This window comes from Dreissena polymorpha, chromosome 2, assembly GCF_020536995.1.
Source record: "Dreissena polymorpha isolate Duluth1 chromosome 2, UMN_Dpol_1.0, whole genome shotgun sequence".
Taxonomy (NCBI): Eukaryota; Metazoa; Mollusca; class Bivalvia; order Myida; family Dreissenidae; genus Dreissena; species Dreissena polymorpha.
This window is the reverse complement of record NC_068356.1, coordinates 108665023-108684527: the sequence shown is the minus strand read 5'-3', so window position 1 is coordinate 108684527 and position 19505 is coordinate 108665023. Positions and strand designations below refer to the sequence as shown.

Genomic DNA, 19505 nt, shown 5'->3' with positions numbered 1-19505 from the left:
ACTGGATATGGGTGATGGGACTGTATACAAGCTACATGCTGGCTGCAATGGAAGCTCCTCTAATGCTACAGATGTTTGCCTTGTCAACGGCACTGCAGTTTGGGGGCAGACCTACTGGATTGATGGTAATTTAGTTTTCCTCAGCTAATACAGGGAATTTGAAACAAAAACACTTGAGAATTATCCATTTTATGCTGTTTTGTTTTGTTTGCAAACCATATCTTTGATCATTTTGCATGTTCACACTGTTCCAGCTTGTTGTCCCACATGAAATCTTATGCTATGATTGTATTTTAATTGAGTCAACTGTCACTGTCAAATAAAAAAAAACACAACCTGTTTCAAGAACCTTTAAGTTGTGTTTAGTCTCTTGTATCTTATGATACTTCTTGCCTCTGAGCCAGGGGATCTTCGTATTACTATTTTTGCATTTTCAAATAATGATCACTGGGTAATTAGCTGACTGAAAGCCTGAATTAAGGATTAATATCATTAGAAATAACACTTTGAATTAGAAGATTAATCAATGAGCCCGTCATCCATCTGTTGATGTTAAAATAATATTATTCAATTCTATTTAATAAAATAAATCATTTGTAAATTCCAGATTTGACAGGATATCTGCTGCACACATATAACCAGACTGGTGTGTTCAATGTGATGTTGACAGGATATCTGCTGCACACATATAACCAGACTGGTGTGTTCAATGTGATGTTGACTGCTTCTAATCTAGTCTCAAATCAGTCTGACTGGACTGTAACAAATGTACAGGTTATCATCGCCAACTTCACTATCCACAATATACCTCCCATACCATACGGGCAAGATAACAGTGAAATTCCTCTGACAGTGGGTGCAGGCAGTAACATGAATGTCACAGTACTATTTGGTAATATGACATTAGATACAGCATACGTGAATGATGAAAGGGAAGGCTTGGCAATTGTACGGGTTTCCGATTATTTTGGTTACGGATATTATCCAGTTGAGGTCAATATCTCCAACCTTGTCACACCAGCTCAGTCATACTATTCCGGAGTTTAGGGTTGATTATGCCATTACAGACTTGGTTGTATCTGTCGACAAACTGTTCCTACCAGTCGACGACTTCATGACCATAAGTATTAAGATGTTCTGGTGTTCCCGTTTTAACACCACCATTCTTTTTGATGATGGTTCAATGCTGGCATTCTACACAGAGTTGCTTCTGGCGCCAGAAAATATAACAAAATATCATGCTTATACCTCACCTGGGATATATCAACTATCAGCAGTCATTGAAAATCCTGTGGGCCATTTTGAAGGCAATTACTCCATTGTTGTCCAATATCCTGTTCGTAATCTTGAGCTCAGGGTGAAATCTCCCCAGATTTTACCAATTGGTTCTTCAATAAACACTCTGTTCAACCTGACCTTTTTGGGTTTAGTAGAACCAGCTACAAATGCAAGTATAATGACAGATTTTAAAGATGGCACCATCATTATTGATCCATTCCTTGCAAATGATTCAACCCCCATTGTGTTTGGGATGTGGCATCCATACATAGACGCAGGCACATACAACGTCTCCATGAATGTCTCGAACCTGGTCAGCTGGATTTTCCTACACCAGGTTGTTGATGTTGATGAAAAGTTGTACGAGGTTGTGCTCACTCCAGCTCTCCATTATGTCATCACTAACACCTTTGTAGACCTACTGGTCACTATGCTGGCTGGAACTCGGGCGACATGCTTGTATGAATCCGGAGATGGGTCTCCCACAGTTTTGATTCCTTGTTCCCGGATTGCAGTAGCATCCGTCAGCCATCAATACGCCACAGTTGGTGTATACCACCCAAGTGTGTTTGCAAACAACTCTGTTGGCTATGTTTTTGTATATTCATCTATAGGTCCGATATTCGTTCAGAATCCAGTTGTAGGGTTTAAGACGGTTTCGTTAACAAAGATTGCCTTCATAGGTCCACCATATACCCCAACATATGAACTTACACTGAAGTTTGAATTGCTGTTTGATAACAGAGAGTTATTGCCAACAAATGCCTCATATAAAGTTGACTTTGGTGATGGGTATGTCACTTCAGTTCTGGATCTGCCACCCATTGTGAAAGTAACCAACTATAATGGGTCTTATGACCTGATGCTCGAATTAACACACACATACATTCATGGTGGTAACTTCTCTATCGACATTACCATATGGAATTTGGTGAGCAATGTCACTTACTCAGACACTTTTGACATCTACGAAGCCATTGCAAATTTAAGAGTGAATACTTTTGGCTATGATGCGGGTGTAAAAATGACTGGGTTAGGGCCTGAAATGAATTACTTTGCCCAAGAAAACCCTGTGTGGTTCCAAGCCAGCCATGACAAAGGCAGCCATGTTTCTTACTTCTGGATATTTAATGATAGTCTGAGTGAATCAACAGATTTGATTGACTACGTTTTGCATAACTACCTTGAACCAGGCATGTATAATGTTCAACTAATCGCTTCAAATTATATTGGATCAGCAACAGTCTATCCAATGATTCATGTTCAAAGAAGCTGCAAAAATATTGCGATTTCGTCTGACACTCCTCGATCGAAGAACACCACCTTTGATTTTCCTGTCTTCCCTGGGAATATAGCCACTGATGCCTGCTACATGATTGACTTCAAAGATAACTCGGCTGAACCAAGTCAATACCAATTTTTTGGTAACCTTGATTACTGTAAAACGGTTCCGGAATGGTCCGCATTGTTAGATAAGACCATTGGCCACTTTGTGGCTGTTTCTTCATGGGAGTTAGAAGTTAAAAGGTTTGAATTTTTAAATCAACCAACCACAACTGGCCTTCCAACAACATCTACTGTTTCCATCACTACGACAATAAAAACAACTACAACCATGACTACCACAACCAGTTTAGCAACCACAACATCAACACCTAGCTCGACTATGACTTTAGCAACCACAACTGACCTATATGGTAATTTCACCACAACTACAGGTGAGCCAACTACATCCACAGACCCCTACTATAATTTCACTTCTTCTAGTATTGCTGCGACAACAACAGGCACAACAACATCAACAACAGATGGTACAACAACTATTACAACAACAACGTTGATTCCAACAACAACTGTACCACTGTCGTACAATTCCACTTGGAATATAACCATTCAAACGAAGTACATGATCCCGGGGATGTATGCCACAGAGCTGAAGTGCAGAAACTGGGTGTCCCAAGATCAAGCCGGATGGGAAACAGGGGTTACAAAGGGTCAGTGTTGGTGGCCTTATGTAAATGTCTCTTCAGCCAACCCATGTAAAGCTCCAATGTGCGATGAAGCTGTTCCAACGATGAGAAAGGCTTACCGGTCTGAGAAACTTATAATTTATTCCAATGTGACAATCAACTGTACAGCAACCAAAATTGCTTTCTTTTGGTGGAGAGTATTCAAGCAGAATCTTGAAGGAGAAAATGAGACAGAGGTCACCGATTTGAAAGGTGCAGATTACTACTCCATTGGGGCGAGAAATCTGATATTGACGGGAAATACACTTGAGTATGGTCTGTACAGGTTTGAGTTGAATGTGAGCATGAATGAAACAATGGGAATGGACAGGCAAGATAGCTTGTTCTTAAGAATTGTAGAAACACCATTAGTCGCAAAAATTGCTGGTGGAGAATACGTGATGAGACCATGGGGAGACTTTCTGCCTTTAGAGATTGATGGCGGAACATTCTCATATGATCCTGATATGGAAGATCCTGCAGATAAGACGGGTATGGAGTTCATCTGGCTCTGCAGACGGACATGTGAAAGTTGGCCACAGGAATTTACTGAGGATTATAATGTAGCAGTGAGTATGCCTCCAAATAACTGCTCCTACTCTGATGTTACTGACCGAGGGTGCAACAAAGTGGACATGTTTGATTCATCAGGTACCAGTTTGAAATATATAGCAGACACAATTTTATAAAGTCTATGACATGAAACTTTTCTTTTACTAAGCTCTGAATTTATATGAACACATTTTCAATGTAATTCTTGAAAATGCCAAAATCCTCAGTATGTCTATAAATCTGAATAACCGGTATTAAAGTGTTTTTTTTTTATAGAATCTCTATATAACCCTTTTTATGTAATTATTGACCTTTATTCATAGTCTCTAAACGTATTTTAAGGCCTGTATAATTTATCACTGGGTTACCCATTCCATGTTATAAATGACCAAAAGCTTCTTATCTAACACTTAATTCAATTAAACTTATTCCCTTTTAGTATGTAAATAACCATTTACATGTTATGCATATGTGAATGCCAATATCTTCCACATTGCCTCTAAGTCTTAACCCTTTGCATGCTGGGAAATTTGTCGTCTGCTAGAATGTTGTCTTCTGAATTTCTAAAATTGGCATTTTTTTCGATTTTTTTTCCAAAGAATACTATCAGAATAGCAAACAGTTTGGATCCTGATGAGACGCCACGTTCTGTGGCATCTCATCTGGATCAAAACTGTTTGCAAAGGCCTTCAAAATTCGGTTCCAACACTGAAAGAGGCCATTCTGTTTACTATTGACTTTTCATCTCTGATTTACTTTAACACGCTATTTTCTTTTTTATGCCAAAAGTGTGAATCTTAGTTTTTAAATGACCTTTTTAGGGAACACTTGCAAGTTCAATTATTATAACTTTTTTGTAGCCTCTAAGCCTGATAACACATCAAATCAAATAAGTTTCTGAAGTAACTATTGTTATTGTTTCCATGTATTGCCTAGAACAATTTACAAAATCTTAAAGTGTTACGAGTCAGTAAAACATGGGGCAATTAAATTTTGTAGTAATTATATTCATAATTTTCTTGAATTACATTGTACCTATGTTTACGCCTATGTTTGTTAAGCTTCTAGTTAAGTTACATTTGTTAGTAAATGTGTTCATAGTATTCATGAATTGCACATAACCATGCTAAACAAAAGTTTTGTTAGCATTTGAAACGTAGGAAAATTAAATATCTACAATTTATTGTTCATGTATTTTCCCTTTTTCCATGTAATACCCAGGTCGAGTCGTGAATGCTTCTGAGCCAATATTGACCGTGATGACTGGAGACATGTACGAGAGTGACTCAGTGATTTTTCGCCTCATCATCAAGAAGGGTTCACGGGAAAGCGAAGCACTCATTGAAGTGTACGTGTCTGCTGGCGACCCCCCTATCTTCGGACTAGAGTATGTATGATAGGATGGACAGATGCATACTACACTTTCAACTCCTTCCAGCCATTACCTGCCTTATCCATCAATGATTATGACTCAATTTACAAGTAACATGTACAATCATTTATATTAAGCACTTTGAGTTTTATAAATTCATCACAATGGAATTGCCTTTATTACTTGACTTTACATTATTTGAATGATTATTGTTAATAATGAAAATTAAAGTTTAAGATTTAAATTAATGTTAATTGTAACATTAACTTATTAAAGCTCCAAATTATAAAAAGAACATTTTAAAAGATCACATTTTTTTATTATAAAGTTATAAACTTTATTTGCCAAATTATTGGGATTTTGTATTTATCAATGAATTGCAGTCATGGGATCTGCTAGAATAATAAGCTATTTTAGTTTTTGGTTGCTCAACACATTGCAGAAGTCTGATCCAGGGCTTCATAATTTTCTGGATATCAATACAGACATCTGATCTTGCTGTATCATTTTATCCATTTTTGTAACACAGTTCTCATTTACTTAGTGTAGTAATATATTAAAACAAAGTAAATTTGTCATCCTAGGAGAAATATTTACTGTTTGATTGATTTCGACATCAGGTGCGTGACCAACTGTGGTAAGAGCCTGTCAGGAAGGCTGCTGGTCAACCCGGACAGCCGCTTCGGGCTCAAGTCAGTCATCGGAAGCTGGTCAAGAGGCGTTTACTTCTATTATAAGTATGACAGCAGAACAGAAAAGTGTATAGGAGAATATCATTAAACAGGGGAAGAAAAACAACAATCCTGTAAGACGTGTAATCGTTAATTTTAAAGACTGCTTAAAAGTTAAAAGCTCAGTTGAATAATGGTAACATGTTTAGTTTAGTTTAAACCTATTTAGTTTAGCTTGATGGCATCAAAAGCCACAGGCTTATTGAAACGCTCTTGAGTCCTTTTCCTGGGCCTATAATCAGTACTTTGTGTCTTTGGGGGAAATCTAAAGAACGCTGCCACAGTGGGGATCGAACCCGTGACCTACCGGTCTCTAGGCGGACACCTTATCCATTTTACCACAGCAACCTTGAGTAGTGATATATCAAACTTGAAGTCTGCTTGACATGTATTGCTGGTCCTATCTACTTATTGGTGATGACTGATGTATAGAGAATACTGGGTAAGCAATGAACACAGGTAAGTGTATTTAGTGAGGCTTAGAAAGCCTAAACCACAAGCTATTACATGTTTCTGTCTTAAGAAAATAAAGGCAGAAAAATAGCCGAACACAACACTAAAACATCAAATCTTGCATTTAAATAAACTAAATGGCATCACTTAATTGCGTGTGCTTGGTGAATTTCAAAATTGTTGAATACATTAACATTTGATCAGATGGGGCATTATTATGTTATTGTGATATGATAAAATTGTTTACAGGCTGTTATATAGTATAACTGTAAAAAAAAGAAGATAGTTCTTGTCTTTCAGATGGGTTGTATTCATAGATAGATTGTGATAAACATATCTGGTAAATGTTATTTATGCCCAAAAACCTTCCCCCTCCCCCAAATTGGATGCATTATTCACTTGCTTCTTCCATACATATTGCGCCCCTACTATTACAACAATGTTGAGGTGATTAACCAATGGGGAAGGCTTGTTGCATGCAACACCTGTGTCCCTAGGTCAAAGGTGAATGCCGAACCATCACGGTGGAAAAATAGGCATAATTCAGCTTAAGTGGACTGTAGCTTCAGCACTTATGAGACACTTTTATATTTAAAAGACTGATCTCTGTTTAGAAGTATTGTTTTGTGCATAACAGTAGAGTCAGTAGGTTAAGGTGAAGGTCATATTTGCAGGTTAAAGGTCAAATATAGGCATCATACAGCTGCCTGTGTCCAAACATGGGCTGTAGGGGGCATCTGTTTCTGTGATACATCTAGTTCAACACCAAACTGTACAAGTGGTACAAACACTTACAAACATGGGCTGTAGGGGGCATCTGTTTCTGTGATACATCTAGTTCAACACCAAACTGTACAAGTGGTAAAAACAAGTGGGTACAAACACTTACAAATATGAGCCTCACTCTGTGAAAACTGGGCTTTATGCATGTGTGTGAATAGTCATCCCAGATTAGCAGTGGTGGAAAAACTGGGCTTAATGCATGTGTGTAAATAGTCATCCCAGATTAGCAGTGGTGGAAAAACTGGGCTTTATGCATGTGTGTGAATAGTCATCCCAGATTAGCAGTGGTGGAAAAACTGGGCTCTATGTATGTGTGTAAATAGTCATCCCAGATTAGCAGTGGTGGAAAAACTGGGCTTTATGCATGTGTGTGAAAAGTCATCCCAAATTAGCAGTGGTGGAAAAACTGGGCTTTATGCATGTGTGTGATTAGTCATCCCAGATTAGCAGTGGTGGAAAAACTGGGCTTTATGCATGTGTGTGATAAGTCATCCCAGATAAGCAGTGGTGGAAAACCTGGGCTTTATGCATGTGTGTGAATAGTCATCCCAGATTAGCAGTGGTGGAAAAACTGGGCTTAATGCATGTGTGTAAATAGTCATCCCAGATTAGCAGTGGTGGAAAAACTGGGCTTTATGCATGTGTGTGAAAAGTCATCCCAAATTAGCAGTGGTGGAAAAACTGGGCTTTATGCATGTGTGTGATTAGTCATCCCAGATTAGCAGTGGTGGAAAAACTGGGCTTTATGCATGTGTGTGATAAGTCATCCCAGATAAGCAGTGGTGGAAAACCTGGGCTTTATGCATGTGTGTGAATAGTCATCCCAGATTAAAACTGGTGGAAAAACAGGGCTTTATGCATGTGTGTGATTAGTCATCCCAGATTAGCAGTGGTGGAAAAACTGGGCTTTATGCATGTGTGTGAATAGTCATCCCAGATTAGCAGTGGTGGAAAAACTGGGCTTTATGCATGTGTGTGATTAGTCATCCCAGATTAGCAGTGGTGGAAAAACTGGGCTTAGTGCATGTGTGTGAAAAGTCCTCCCAGATTAGCAGTGGTGGGAAAACTGGGCTTAATGCATGTGTGTGAATAGTCATCCCAGATTAGCAGTGGTGGGAAAACTGGGCTTTATGCATGTGTGTGAATAGTCATCCCAGATTAGCAGTGGTGGGAAAACTGGGCTTTATGCATGTGTGTGAATAGTCATCTCAGATTAGCAGTGGTGGGAAAACTGGGCTTAATGCATGTGTGTCAATAGTCATCTCAGATTAGCAGTGGTGGGAAAACTGGGCTTGTGTGAGTGAATAGTCATCTCAGATTAGCAGTGGTTGGAAAACTGGGCTTAATGCATGTGTGTGAATAGTCATCCCAGATTAGCAATGGTGGGAGAACTGGGCTTAATGCATGTGTGTGAATAGTCATCTCAGATTAGCAGTGGTGGGAAAACTGGGCTTAATGCATGTGTGTGAATAGTCATTTCGGATTAGCAGTGGTGTGAAAACTGGGCTTAATGCATGTGTGTGAATAGTCATCTCAGATTACCAGTGGTGGGAAAACTGGGCTTAATGCATGTGTGTGAATTGGTCATCTTAGATTAGCAGTGGTGGGAAAACTGGGCTTAATGCATGCGTGTGAATAGTCACCTCAGATTAGCAGTGGTGGATAAACTGGGCTTAATGCATGTGTGTGAATAGTCATCCTAGATTAACAATGGTGGGAAAACTGGGCTTAATTCATGTGTGTGAATAGTCATCTCAGATTAGCAGTGGTGAGAAAACTGGGCTTAATGCATTTGCGTGAATAGTCATCCTATATGAACAGTGGTGGTAAAACTGGGCTTAATGCATGTGTGTGAATAGTCATCCTAGATTAACAATGGTGGGAAAACTGGGCTTAATGCATGTGTGTGAATAGTCATCCTAGATTAACAATGGTGGGAAAACTGGACTTAATGCATGTGGGTGAATAGTCATCCTAGATTAACAATGGTGGCAAAACTGGGCTTGATGCATGTGTGTGAATAGTCATCTTAGATTAACAATGGTGGGAAAACTGGGATTAATACATGCGTGTGAATAGTCATCCTAGATTAACAATGGTGGGAAAACTGGGCTTAATGTATGTGTGTGAATAGTCATCCTAAATTAACAATGGTGGGAAAACTGGGCTTAATGCATGTGTGTTAATAGTCATCCTAGATTAACAATGGTGGGAAAACTGGGCTTAATGCATGTGTGTGAATAGTCATCCTAGATTAACAATGGTGGGAAAACTGGGCTTAATGCATGTGTGTGAATAGTCATCCTAGATTAACAATGATGGGAAAACTGGGCTTTAAGAATGTGTGTGAATAGTCATCCTAGATTAACAATGGTGGCAAAACTGGGCTTAATGCATGTGTGGGAATAGTCATCCTAGATTAACAATGGTGGGAAAACTGGGCTTAATGCATGTGTGTGAATAGTCATCCTAGATTAACAATGGTGGGAAAACTGGGCTTAATGCATGTGTGTTATTAGTCATCCTAGATTAACAATGGTAGGAAAACTGGGCTTCATGCATGTGTGTGAATAGTCATCCTAGATAAACAATAGTGGGAAAACTGGGCTTAATGCATGTGTGTGAATAGCCATCCCAGATAAGCAGTGGTAGGAAAACTAGGCTTCATGCATGTGTGAATAGTCATCCCAGATTAGCAGTGGTGGGAAAACTGGGCTTCATGCATGTGTGTCAATAGTCATTCCAGATTAGCAGTGATTGGAAAATTGGGCTTTATGTATGTGTGTGAATAGTCATCTCAGATTAGCAGTGGTGGGAAAACTGGGCTTTATGCATGTGTGTGAATAGTCATTTCAGATTAGCAATGGTGGGAAAACCAGGCTTTATGCATGTGTGTGAATAGTCATCCCAGAAAAGAAATGGTGGGAAAACTGGGCTTAGTGCATGTGTGTGAAAAGTCCTCCCAGATAAGCAGTGGTGGGAAAACTGGGCTAAAAGCATGTGTGTGAATAGTCATCCCAGATTAGCAGTGGTGGGAAAACTTGGCTTTATGCATGTGTGTGAAGAGTGCTCCCAGATTAGCAGTGATGGTAAAACTGGGCTTAATGCATGTGTGTGAAGAGTCATCCCAGATGAGCAGTGGTGAGAAAACTGGGCTTTATGCATGTGTGTGAATAGTCATCCCAGATAAACAGTGGTGGGAAAACTGGGCTTAATGCATGTGTGTGAATGGTCATCCCAGATTAGATGCATGTGTGAGAATAGTCATCCCAGATTAGCAGTGGTGGGAAAACTGGACTTTATGCATGTGTGAGTGCTCCCAGATTAGCAGTGGTGGAAAAACTGGGCTTAATGCATGTGTGTGAAAAGTGATCCCAGATTAGCAGTGCGCACAATCAGGAACAACACTTTCCTCCTTCACTTGATTTTTGCAAGAAAGAGACTCTCTTTAAACAAAAAATATCATAAAAATGGGAAGTGTCATCCGTAATAATCCTGTGCATTCTGCATATGCTAATCTGGGAGGAGCCTAAGCTTATGCATTAAGCACAGTTTTCCTCGAACCAGGTCATATATTACAATTGTGCCTGCTAAATAAAACAAACAGTTGCATCCATATCTGCCAAGCAACTTTTAATAATCTTCAGACAAGAAATGCAGACAGTAAGTGAACATGTATAGTTGTAAAAAAATGGAAAATGTAAATTAGAAATGTGAAATTCTGACATGATCAATATTTTTTTAAGCATTCCTGAAAAAAATAGATGCATGTCTTAACAAATACACAGTTTAACAAGAAGCATATCGGTAATAAATAAGCACCATTAATTATGATAAGTTTATTACAATTTTCCTGTCCATTTTAAACATGTTCTCTTTTGTTTAGTAACATATTCATCATAAACGTCTAAATATTGTGAACTAAAAGTTTGTTGTAAGATGTTTGATATCACAAGGCCCAGTTATAAAGTATTACATCTAAGTCTAAGATTTATTCTTAACCCTTTCCCTGTCAGAAGCAAAGTGAAAATGGCTATGTGCAAACAGTATAAAACCAGAACAGCATGCGAGTAACTCACAGTCTGTTCAGATTTTATGCTGTTTGCTGCTCATCAGTATCTAAGGTTTGGAGATGAAGCCTTACAAACTTGAATCTAGTAAGAAAGATCTTTAATTAAATATAACTTCCTAGAGGACTACCAATGCTTGAAAATACGTATCTAAGTGGTAAAGGGTTAAATAAAAATATGCTCAGGAACATGAAGTTCTTTTATTTAGTTGGAAGCTCTATGGAACAAGTGGTGACAGATCAACGCGTGAGCTTATAGACTACAGTGTCTGGGAAGGATACACCAACACTGGCATTGATGGTCCCAACATGGCCATCCTGCCAGGCCTCAACTATCCCAGTTACATGCAATTCGACCTGGTTTTGAAGATCTGGCGCTGGGGTCAGAATGAAACTAATCACGGTACAGTCACTTACAGTAAATTTTGTATAATTGCTTTAATATTTCTTCAACTGTGATTTTATGTATTATTATGCATTAATATATATACACAGATTCAACGGTGCGTTTTTTTTTGTTTTTTTGGGAAAATTACCCATAGCTTAGGAACTGTCAATTTTACTTGAAATTTGGTGGCAGAAGGGGGATAATTTAACCATAGCTAAGATTGTATATACATGTATCAGTTTTTATAAAGTTTTCAGAAAATGAAATTATTTTTTTTGACTAGTTAGCTTTTCCAGTTTAAGAAACTGTAATGGCAATAACTCAAAAATGTGATAATTATTACAAGATACAAGCTATTTAACACTTGCAATAGTCGATAATTTAAGGCTGTACTACATACAGTTAATGGAGCAATTTAATTTGTAGTTAAAAATGTTAAGATAGTAAAAAAGTTTGTGATGTTAAGTGAACATTTGACGAAAAACTTTAATGCAAGTCATATTCATAACTACTATCAGCCATAAAGTGGTTGTCCAACCGACCTGCCAGTCATATTCATAACTACAATCAGCCATAAAGTGGTTGTCCAACAGACCTGCCAGTCATATTCATAACAACTATCAGCCATAAAGTGGTTGTCCAACAGACCTGCCAGTCATATTCATAACTACTATCAGCCATAAAGTGGTTGTCCAACAGACCTGCCAGTCATATTCGCAACTACTATCAGCCATAAAGTGGTTGTCCAACAGACCTACCAGTCATATTCATAACTACTATCAGCCATAAAGTGGTTGTCCAACAGACCTACCTGTCATATTCCTAACTACTATCAGCCATAAAGTGGTTGTCCAAACGACTAGCCAGTCATATTCATAACTACTATCAGCCATAAAGTGGTTGTCCAACAGACCTACCAGTCATATTCACAACTACTATCAGCCATAAAGTGGTTGTCCAACAGACCTGCCAGTCATATTCATAACTACTATCAGCCATAAAGTGGTTGTCCAACAGACCTACCAGTCATATTCATAACTACTATCAGCCATAAAGCGGTTGTCCAACAGACCTAACAGTCATATTCATAACTTCTATCAGCCATAAAGTGGTTGTCCAACAGACCTGCCAGTCATATTCATAACTACTATCAGCCATAAAGTGGTTGTCCAACAGACCTGCCAGTCATATTCATAACTACTATCAGCCATAAAGTGGTTGTCCAACAGACATGCAAGTCATATTCATAACTACTATCAGCCATAAAGTTGTTGTCCAACAGATGTGCCAGTCATATTCATAACTACTATCAGCCATAAAGTGGTTGTCCAACAGACCTGCCAGTCATGTTCATAACTACTATCAGCCATAAAGTGGTTGTCCAACAGACCTGCCAGTCATGTTCATAACTACTATCAGCCATAAAGTGGTTGTCCAACAGACCTACCAGTCATGTTCACAACTACTATCATCCATAAAGTGATTGTCCAACAGACCTACCAGTCATATTCAGTGGTTGTCCAGCAGACCTACCAGTCATATTCATAACTACTATCAGCCATAAAGTGGTTGTCCAACAGACCTACCAGTCATATTCATAACTACTATCAGCCATAAAGTGGTTGTCCAACAGACCTGCCAGTCATATTCATAACTACTATCAGCCATAAAGTGGTTGTCCAACAGACCTGCCAGTCATATTCACAACTACTATCAGCCATAAAGTGGTTGTCCAACAGACCTACCAGTCACATTCATAACTACTATCAGCCATAAAGTGGTTGTCCAACAGACCTACCAGTCATATTCATAACTACTATCAGCCATAAAGTGGTTGTCCAACAGACCTACCAGTCATATTCATAACTACTATCAGCCATAAAGTGGTTGTCCAACAGACCTACCAGTCATATTCATAACTACTATCAGCCATAAAGTGGTTGTCCAACAGACCTGCCAGTCATATTCATAACTACTATCAGCCATAAAGTGGTTGTCCAACAGACCTGCCAGTCATATCCATAACTACTATCAGCCATAAAGTGGTTGTCCAACAGACGTGCAAGTCATATTCATAACTACTATCAGCCATAAAGTGGTTGTCCAACCGACCTGCCAGTCATATTCATAACTACAATCAGCCATAAAGTGGTTGTCCAACAGACCTGCCAGTCATATTCATAACAACTATCAGCCATAAAGTGGTTGTCCAACAGACCTGCCAGTCATATTCATAACTACAATCAGCCATAAAGTGGTTGTCCAACAGACCTGCCAGTCATATTCATAACTACTATCAGCCATAAAGTGGTTGTCCAACAGACCTGCCAGTCATATTCATAACTACTATCAGCCAAAAAGTGGTTGTCCAACAGACCTGCCAGTCATATTCACAACTACTATCAGCCATAAAGTGGTTGTCCAACAGACCTACCAGTCACATTCATAACTACTATCAGCCATAAAGTGGTTGTTCAACAGACCTACCAGTCATATTCCTAACTACTATCAGCCATAAAGTGGTTGTCCAAACGACGTGCCAGTCATATTCATAACTACTATCAGCCATAAAGTGGTTGTCCAACAGACCTACCAGTCATATTCATAACTACTATCAGCCATAAAGTGGTTGTCCAACAGACCTACCAGTCATATTCATAACTACTATCAGCCATAAAGTGGTTGTCCAACAGACCTGCCAGTCATATTCATAACTACTATCAGCCATAAAGTGGTTGTCCAACAGACCTGCCAGTCATATCCATAACTACTATCAGCCATAAAGTGGTTGTCCAACAGACGTGCAAGTCATATTCATAACTACTATCAGCCATAAAGTGGTTGTCCAACAGATGTGCCAGTCATATTCATAACTACTTTCAGCCATAAAGTGGTTGTCCAACAGACCTACCAGTCATGTTCACAACTACTATCAGCCATAAAGTGATTGTCCAACAGACCTACCAGTCATATTCATAACTACTATCAGCCATAAATGGTTGTCCAACAGACCTGCCAGTCATATTCATAACTACTATCAGCCATAAAGTGGTTGTCCAACAGACCTGCCAGTCATATTCATAACTACTATCAGCCATAAAGTGGTTGTCCAACCGACCTGTCAGTCATATTCATAACTACAATCAGCCATAAAGTGGTTGTCCAACAGACCTGCCAGTCATATTCATAACTACTATCAGCCATAAAGTGGTTGTCCAACAGACCTGCCAGTCATATTCATAACTACTATCAGCCATAAAGTGGTTGTCCAACAGACCTACCAGTCATATTCATAACTACTATCAGCCATAAAGTGGTTGTCCAACAGACCTACCAGTCATATTCATAACTACTATCAGCCATAAAGTGGTTGTCCAACAGACCTGCCAGTCATATTCATAACTACTATCAGCCATAAAGTGGTTGTCCAACAGACCTGCCAGTCATATTCATAACTACTATCAGCCATAAAGTGGTTGTCCAACAGACCTACCAGTCATATTCATAACTACTATCAGCCATAAAGTGGTTGTCCAACAGACCTGCCAGTCATATTCCTAACTACTATCAGCCATAAAGTGGTTGTCCAAACGACGTGCCAGTCATATTCATAACTACTATCAGCCATAAAGTGGTTGTCCAACAGACCTGCCAGTCATATTCATAACTACTATCAGCCATAAAGTGGTTGTCCAACAGATGTGCCAGTCATATTCATGACTACTATCAGCCATTAAGTGGTTGTCCAACAGACCTGCCAGTCATATTCATAACTACTATCAGCCATAAAGTGGTTGTCCAACAGACCTGCCAGTCATATTCATAACTACAATCAGCCATAAAATGGTTGTCCAACAGACCTGCCAGTCATATTCATAACTACTATCAGCCATAAAGTGGTTGTCGAACAGACCTGCCAGTCATATTCATAACTACTATCAGCCATAAAGTGGTTGTCCAACCGACCTGCCAGTCATATTCATAACTACAATCAGCCATAAAGTGGTTGTCCAACAGACCTGCCAGTCATATTCATAACAACTATCAGCCATAAAGTGGTTGTCCAACAGACCTGCCAGTCATATTCATAACTACTATCAGCCATAAAGTGGTTGTCCAACAGACCTGCCAGTCATATTCACAACTACTATCAGCCATAAAGTGGTTGTCCAACAGACCTACCAGTCATATTCATAACTACTATCAGCCATAAAGTGGTTGTCCAACAGACCTACCTGTCATATTCCTAACTACTATCAGCCATAAAGTGGTTGTCCAAACGACGTGCCAGTCATATTCATAACTACTATCAGCCATAAAGTGGTTGTCCAACAGACCTACCAGTCATATTCATAACTACTATCAGCCATAAAGTGGTTGTCCAACAGACCTACCAGTCATATTCATAACTACTATCAGCCATAAAGTGGTTGTCCAACAGACCTGCCAGTCATATTCATAACTACTATCAGCCATAAAGTGGTTGTCCAACAGACCTGCCAGTCATAGCCATAACTACTATCAGCCATAAAGTGGTTGTCCAACAGACGTGCAAGTCATATTCATAACTACTATCAGCCATAAAGTGGTTGTCCAACAGATGTGCCAGTCATATTCATAACTACTTTCAGCCATAAAGTGGTTGTCCAACAGACCTACCAGTCATGTTCACAACTACTATCAGCCATAAAGTGATTGTCCAACAGACCTACCAGTCATATTCATAACTACTATCAGCCATAAAGTGGTTGTCCAACAGATCTGCCAGTCATATTCATAACTACAATCAGCCATAAAGTGGTTGTCCAACAGACCTGCCAGTCATATTCATAACTACTATCAGCCATAAAGTGGTTGTCCAACAGACCTGCCAGTCATATTCATAACTACTATCAGCCATAAAGTGGTTGTCCAACAGACCTGCCAGTCATATTCATAACTACTATCAGCCATAAAGTGGTTGTCCAACAGACCTGCCAGTCATATTCATAACTACTATCAGCCATAAAGTGTTTGTCCAACAGACCTACCAGTCATATTCATAACTACTATCAGCCATAAAGTGGTTGTCCAACAGACCTACCTGTCATATTCATAACTACTATCAGCCATAAAGTGGTTGTCCAACAGACCTGCCAGTCATATTCATAACTACTATCAGCCATAAAGTGGTTGTCCAACAGACCTACCAGTCATATTCATAACTACTATCAGCCATAAAGTGGTTGTCCAACAGACCAGCCAGTCATATTCATAACTACTATCAGCCATAAAGTGGTTGTCCAACAGACCTGCCAGTCATATTCATAACTACTATCAGCCATAAAGTGGTTGTCCAACAGACCTACCAGTCATATTCATAACTACTATCAGCCATAAAGTGGTTGTCCAACAGACCTGCCAGTCATATTCCTAACTACTATCAGCCATAAAGTGGTTGTCCAAACGACGTGCCAGTCATATTCATAACTACTATCAGCCATAAAGTGGTTGTCCAACAGACCTGCCAGTCATATTCATAACTACTATCAGCCATAAAGTGGTTGTCCAACAGACCTGCCAGTCATATTCATGACTACTATCAGCCATAAAGTGGTTGTCCAACAGACCTGCCAGTCATATTCATAACTACTATCAGCCATAAAGTGGTTGTCCAACAGACCTGCCAGTCATATTCATAACTACTATCAGCCATAAAGTGGTTGTCCAACAGACCTGCCAGTCATATTCATGACTACTATCAGCCATAAAGTGGTTGTCCAACAGACCTGCCAGTCATATTCATAACTACTATCAGCCATAAAGTGGTTGTCCAACAGACCTGCCAGTCATATTCATAACTACTATCAGCCATAAAGTGGTTGTCCAACAGACCTGCCAGTCATATTCATAACTACTATCAGCCATAAAGTGGTTGTCCAACAGACCTGCCAGTCATATTCATAACTACTATCAGCCATAAAGTGGTTGTCCAACAGACCTGCCAGTCATATTCATAACTACTATCAGCCATAAAGTGGTTGTCCAACAGTCCTGCCAGTCATATTCATAACTACTATCAGCCATAAAGTGGTTGTCCAACAGACCTACCAGTCATATTCATAACTACTATCAGCCATAAAGTGGTTGTCCAACAGACCTACCAGTCATATTCATAACTACTATCAGCCATAAAGTGGTTGTCCAACCGACCTGCCAGTCATATTCATAACTACAATCAGCCATAAAGTGGTTGTCCAACAGACCTGCCAGTCATATTCATAACTACTATCAGCCATAAAGTGGTTGTCCAACAGACCTGCCAGTCATATTCATAACTACTATCAGCCATAAAGTGGTTGTCCAACAGACCTGCCAGTCATATTCATAACTACTATCAGCCATAAAGTGGTTGTCCAACAGACCTACCATTCATATTCATAACTACTATCAGCCATAAAGTGGTTGTCCAACAGACCTGCCAGTCATATTCATAACTACTATCAGTCATAAAGTGGTTGTCCAACAGACCTATCAGTCATATTCATAACTAATATCAGTAATAAAGTGGTTGTCCAACAGACCTACCAGTCATATTCATAACTACTATCAGCCATAAAGTGGTTGTCCAACAGACCTACCAGTCATATTCATAACTACTATCAGCCATAAAGTGGTTGTCCAACAGACCTACCAGTCATATTCATTACTACTATCAGCCATAAAGTGGTTGTCCAACAGACCTGCCAGTCATATTCATAACTACTATCAGCCATAAAGTGGTTGTCCAACAGACCTACCAGTCATATTCATAACTACTATCAGCCATAAAGTGGTTGTCCAACAGACCTGCCAGTCATATTCCTAACTACTATCAGCCATAAAGTGGTTGTCCAAACGACGTGCCAGTCATATTCATAACTACTATCAGCCATAAAGTGGTTGTCCAACAGACCTGCCAGTCATATTCATAACTACTATCAGCCATAAAGTGGTTGTCCAAACGACGTGCCAGTCATATTCATAACTACTATCAGCCATAAAGTGGTTGTCCAACAGACCTGCCAGTCATATTCATAACTACTATCAGCCATAAAGTGGTTGTCCAACAGACGTGCCAGTCATATTCATTACTACTATCAGCCATAAAGTGGTTGTCCAACAGACCTGCCAGTCATATTCATAACTACTATCAGCCATAAAGTGGTTGTCCAACAGACCTGCCAGTCATATTCATAACTACTATCAGCCATAAAGTGGTTGTCCAACAGTCCTGCCAGTCATATTCATAACTACTATCAGCCATAAAGTGGTTGTCCAACAGACCTACCAGTCATATTCATAACTACTATCAGCCATAAAGTGGTTGTCCAACAGACCTACCAGTCATATTCATAACTACTATCAACCATAAAGTGGTTGTCCAACCGACCTGCCAGTCATATTCATAACTACAATCAGCCATAAAGTGGTTGTCCAACAGACCTGCCAGTCATATTCATAACTACTATCAGCCATAAAGTGGTTGTCCAACAGACCTGCCAGTCATATTCATAACTACTATCAGCCATAAAGTGTTTGTCCAACAGACCTACCAGTCATATTCATAACTACTATCAGCCATAAAGTGGTTGTCCAACAGACCTACCATTCATATTCATAACTACTATCAGCCATAAAGTGGTTGTCCAACAGACCTGCCAGTCATATTCATAACTACTATCAGTCATAAAGTGGTTGTCCAACAGACCTATCAGTCATATTCATAACTAATATCAGTAATAAAGTGGTTGTCCAACAGACCTACCAGTCATATTCATAACTACTATCAGCCATAAAGTGGTTGTCCAACAGACCTACCAGTCATATTCATAACTACTATCAGCCATAA

The 19505-nt window shown here is 39.3% G+C and overlaps 1 protein-coding gene across 1 annotated transcript in view; it reads left to right on the top strand.

Annotated features, from left to right (window-relative positions):
- The first annotated feature begins 7 nt into the window (after nt 1-7).
- LOC127869971 (uncharacterized) overlaps nt 8-19505 on the top strand; it is a 96980-nt gene continuing 77482 nt past the window's right edge. The window contains 6 exon segments of the mRNA XM_052412630.1: nt 8-125; nt 608-1044; nt 1046-3938; nt 5061-5226; nt 5832-5948; nt 11457-11650. Coding sequence (XP_052268590.1) covers nt 8-125; nt 608-1044; nt 1046-3938; nt 5061-5226; nt 5832-5948; nt 11457-11650 — 3925 coding nt within the window.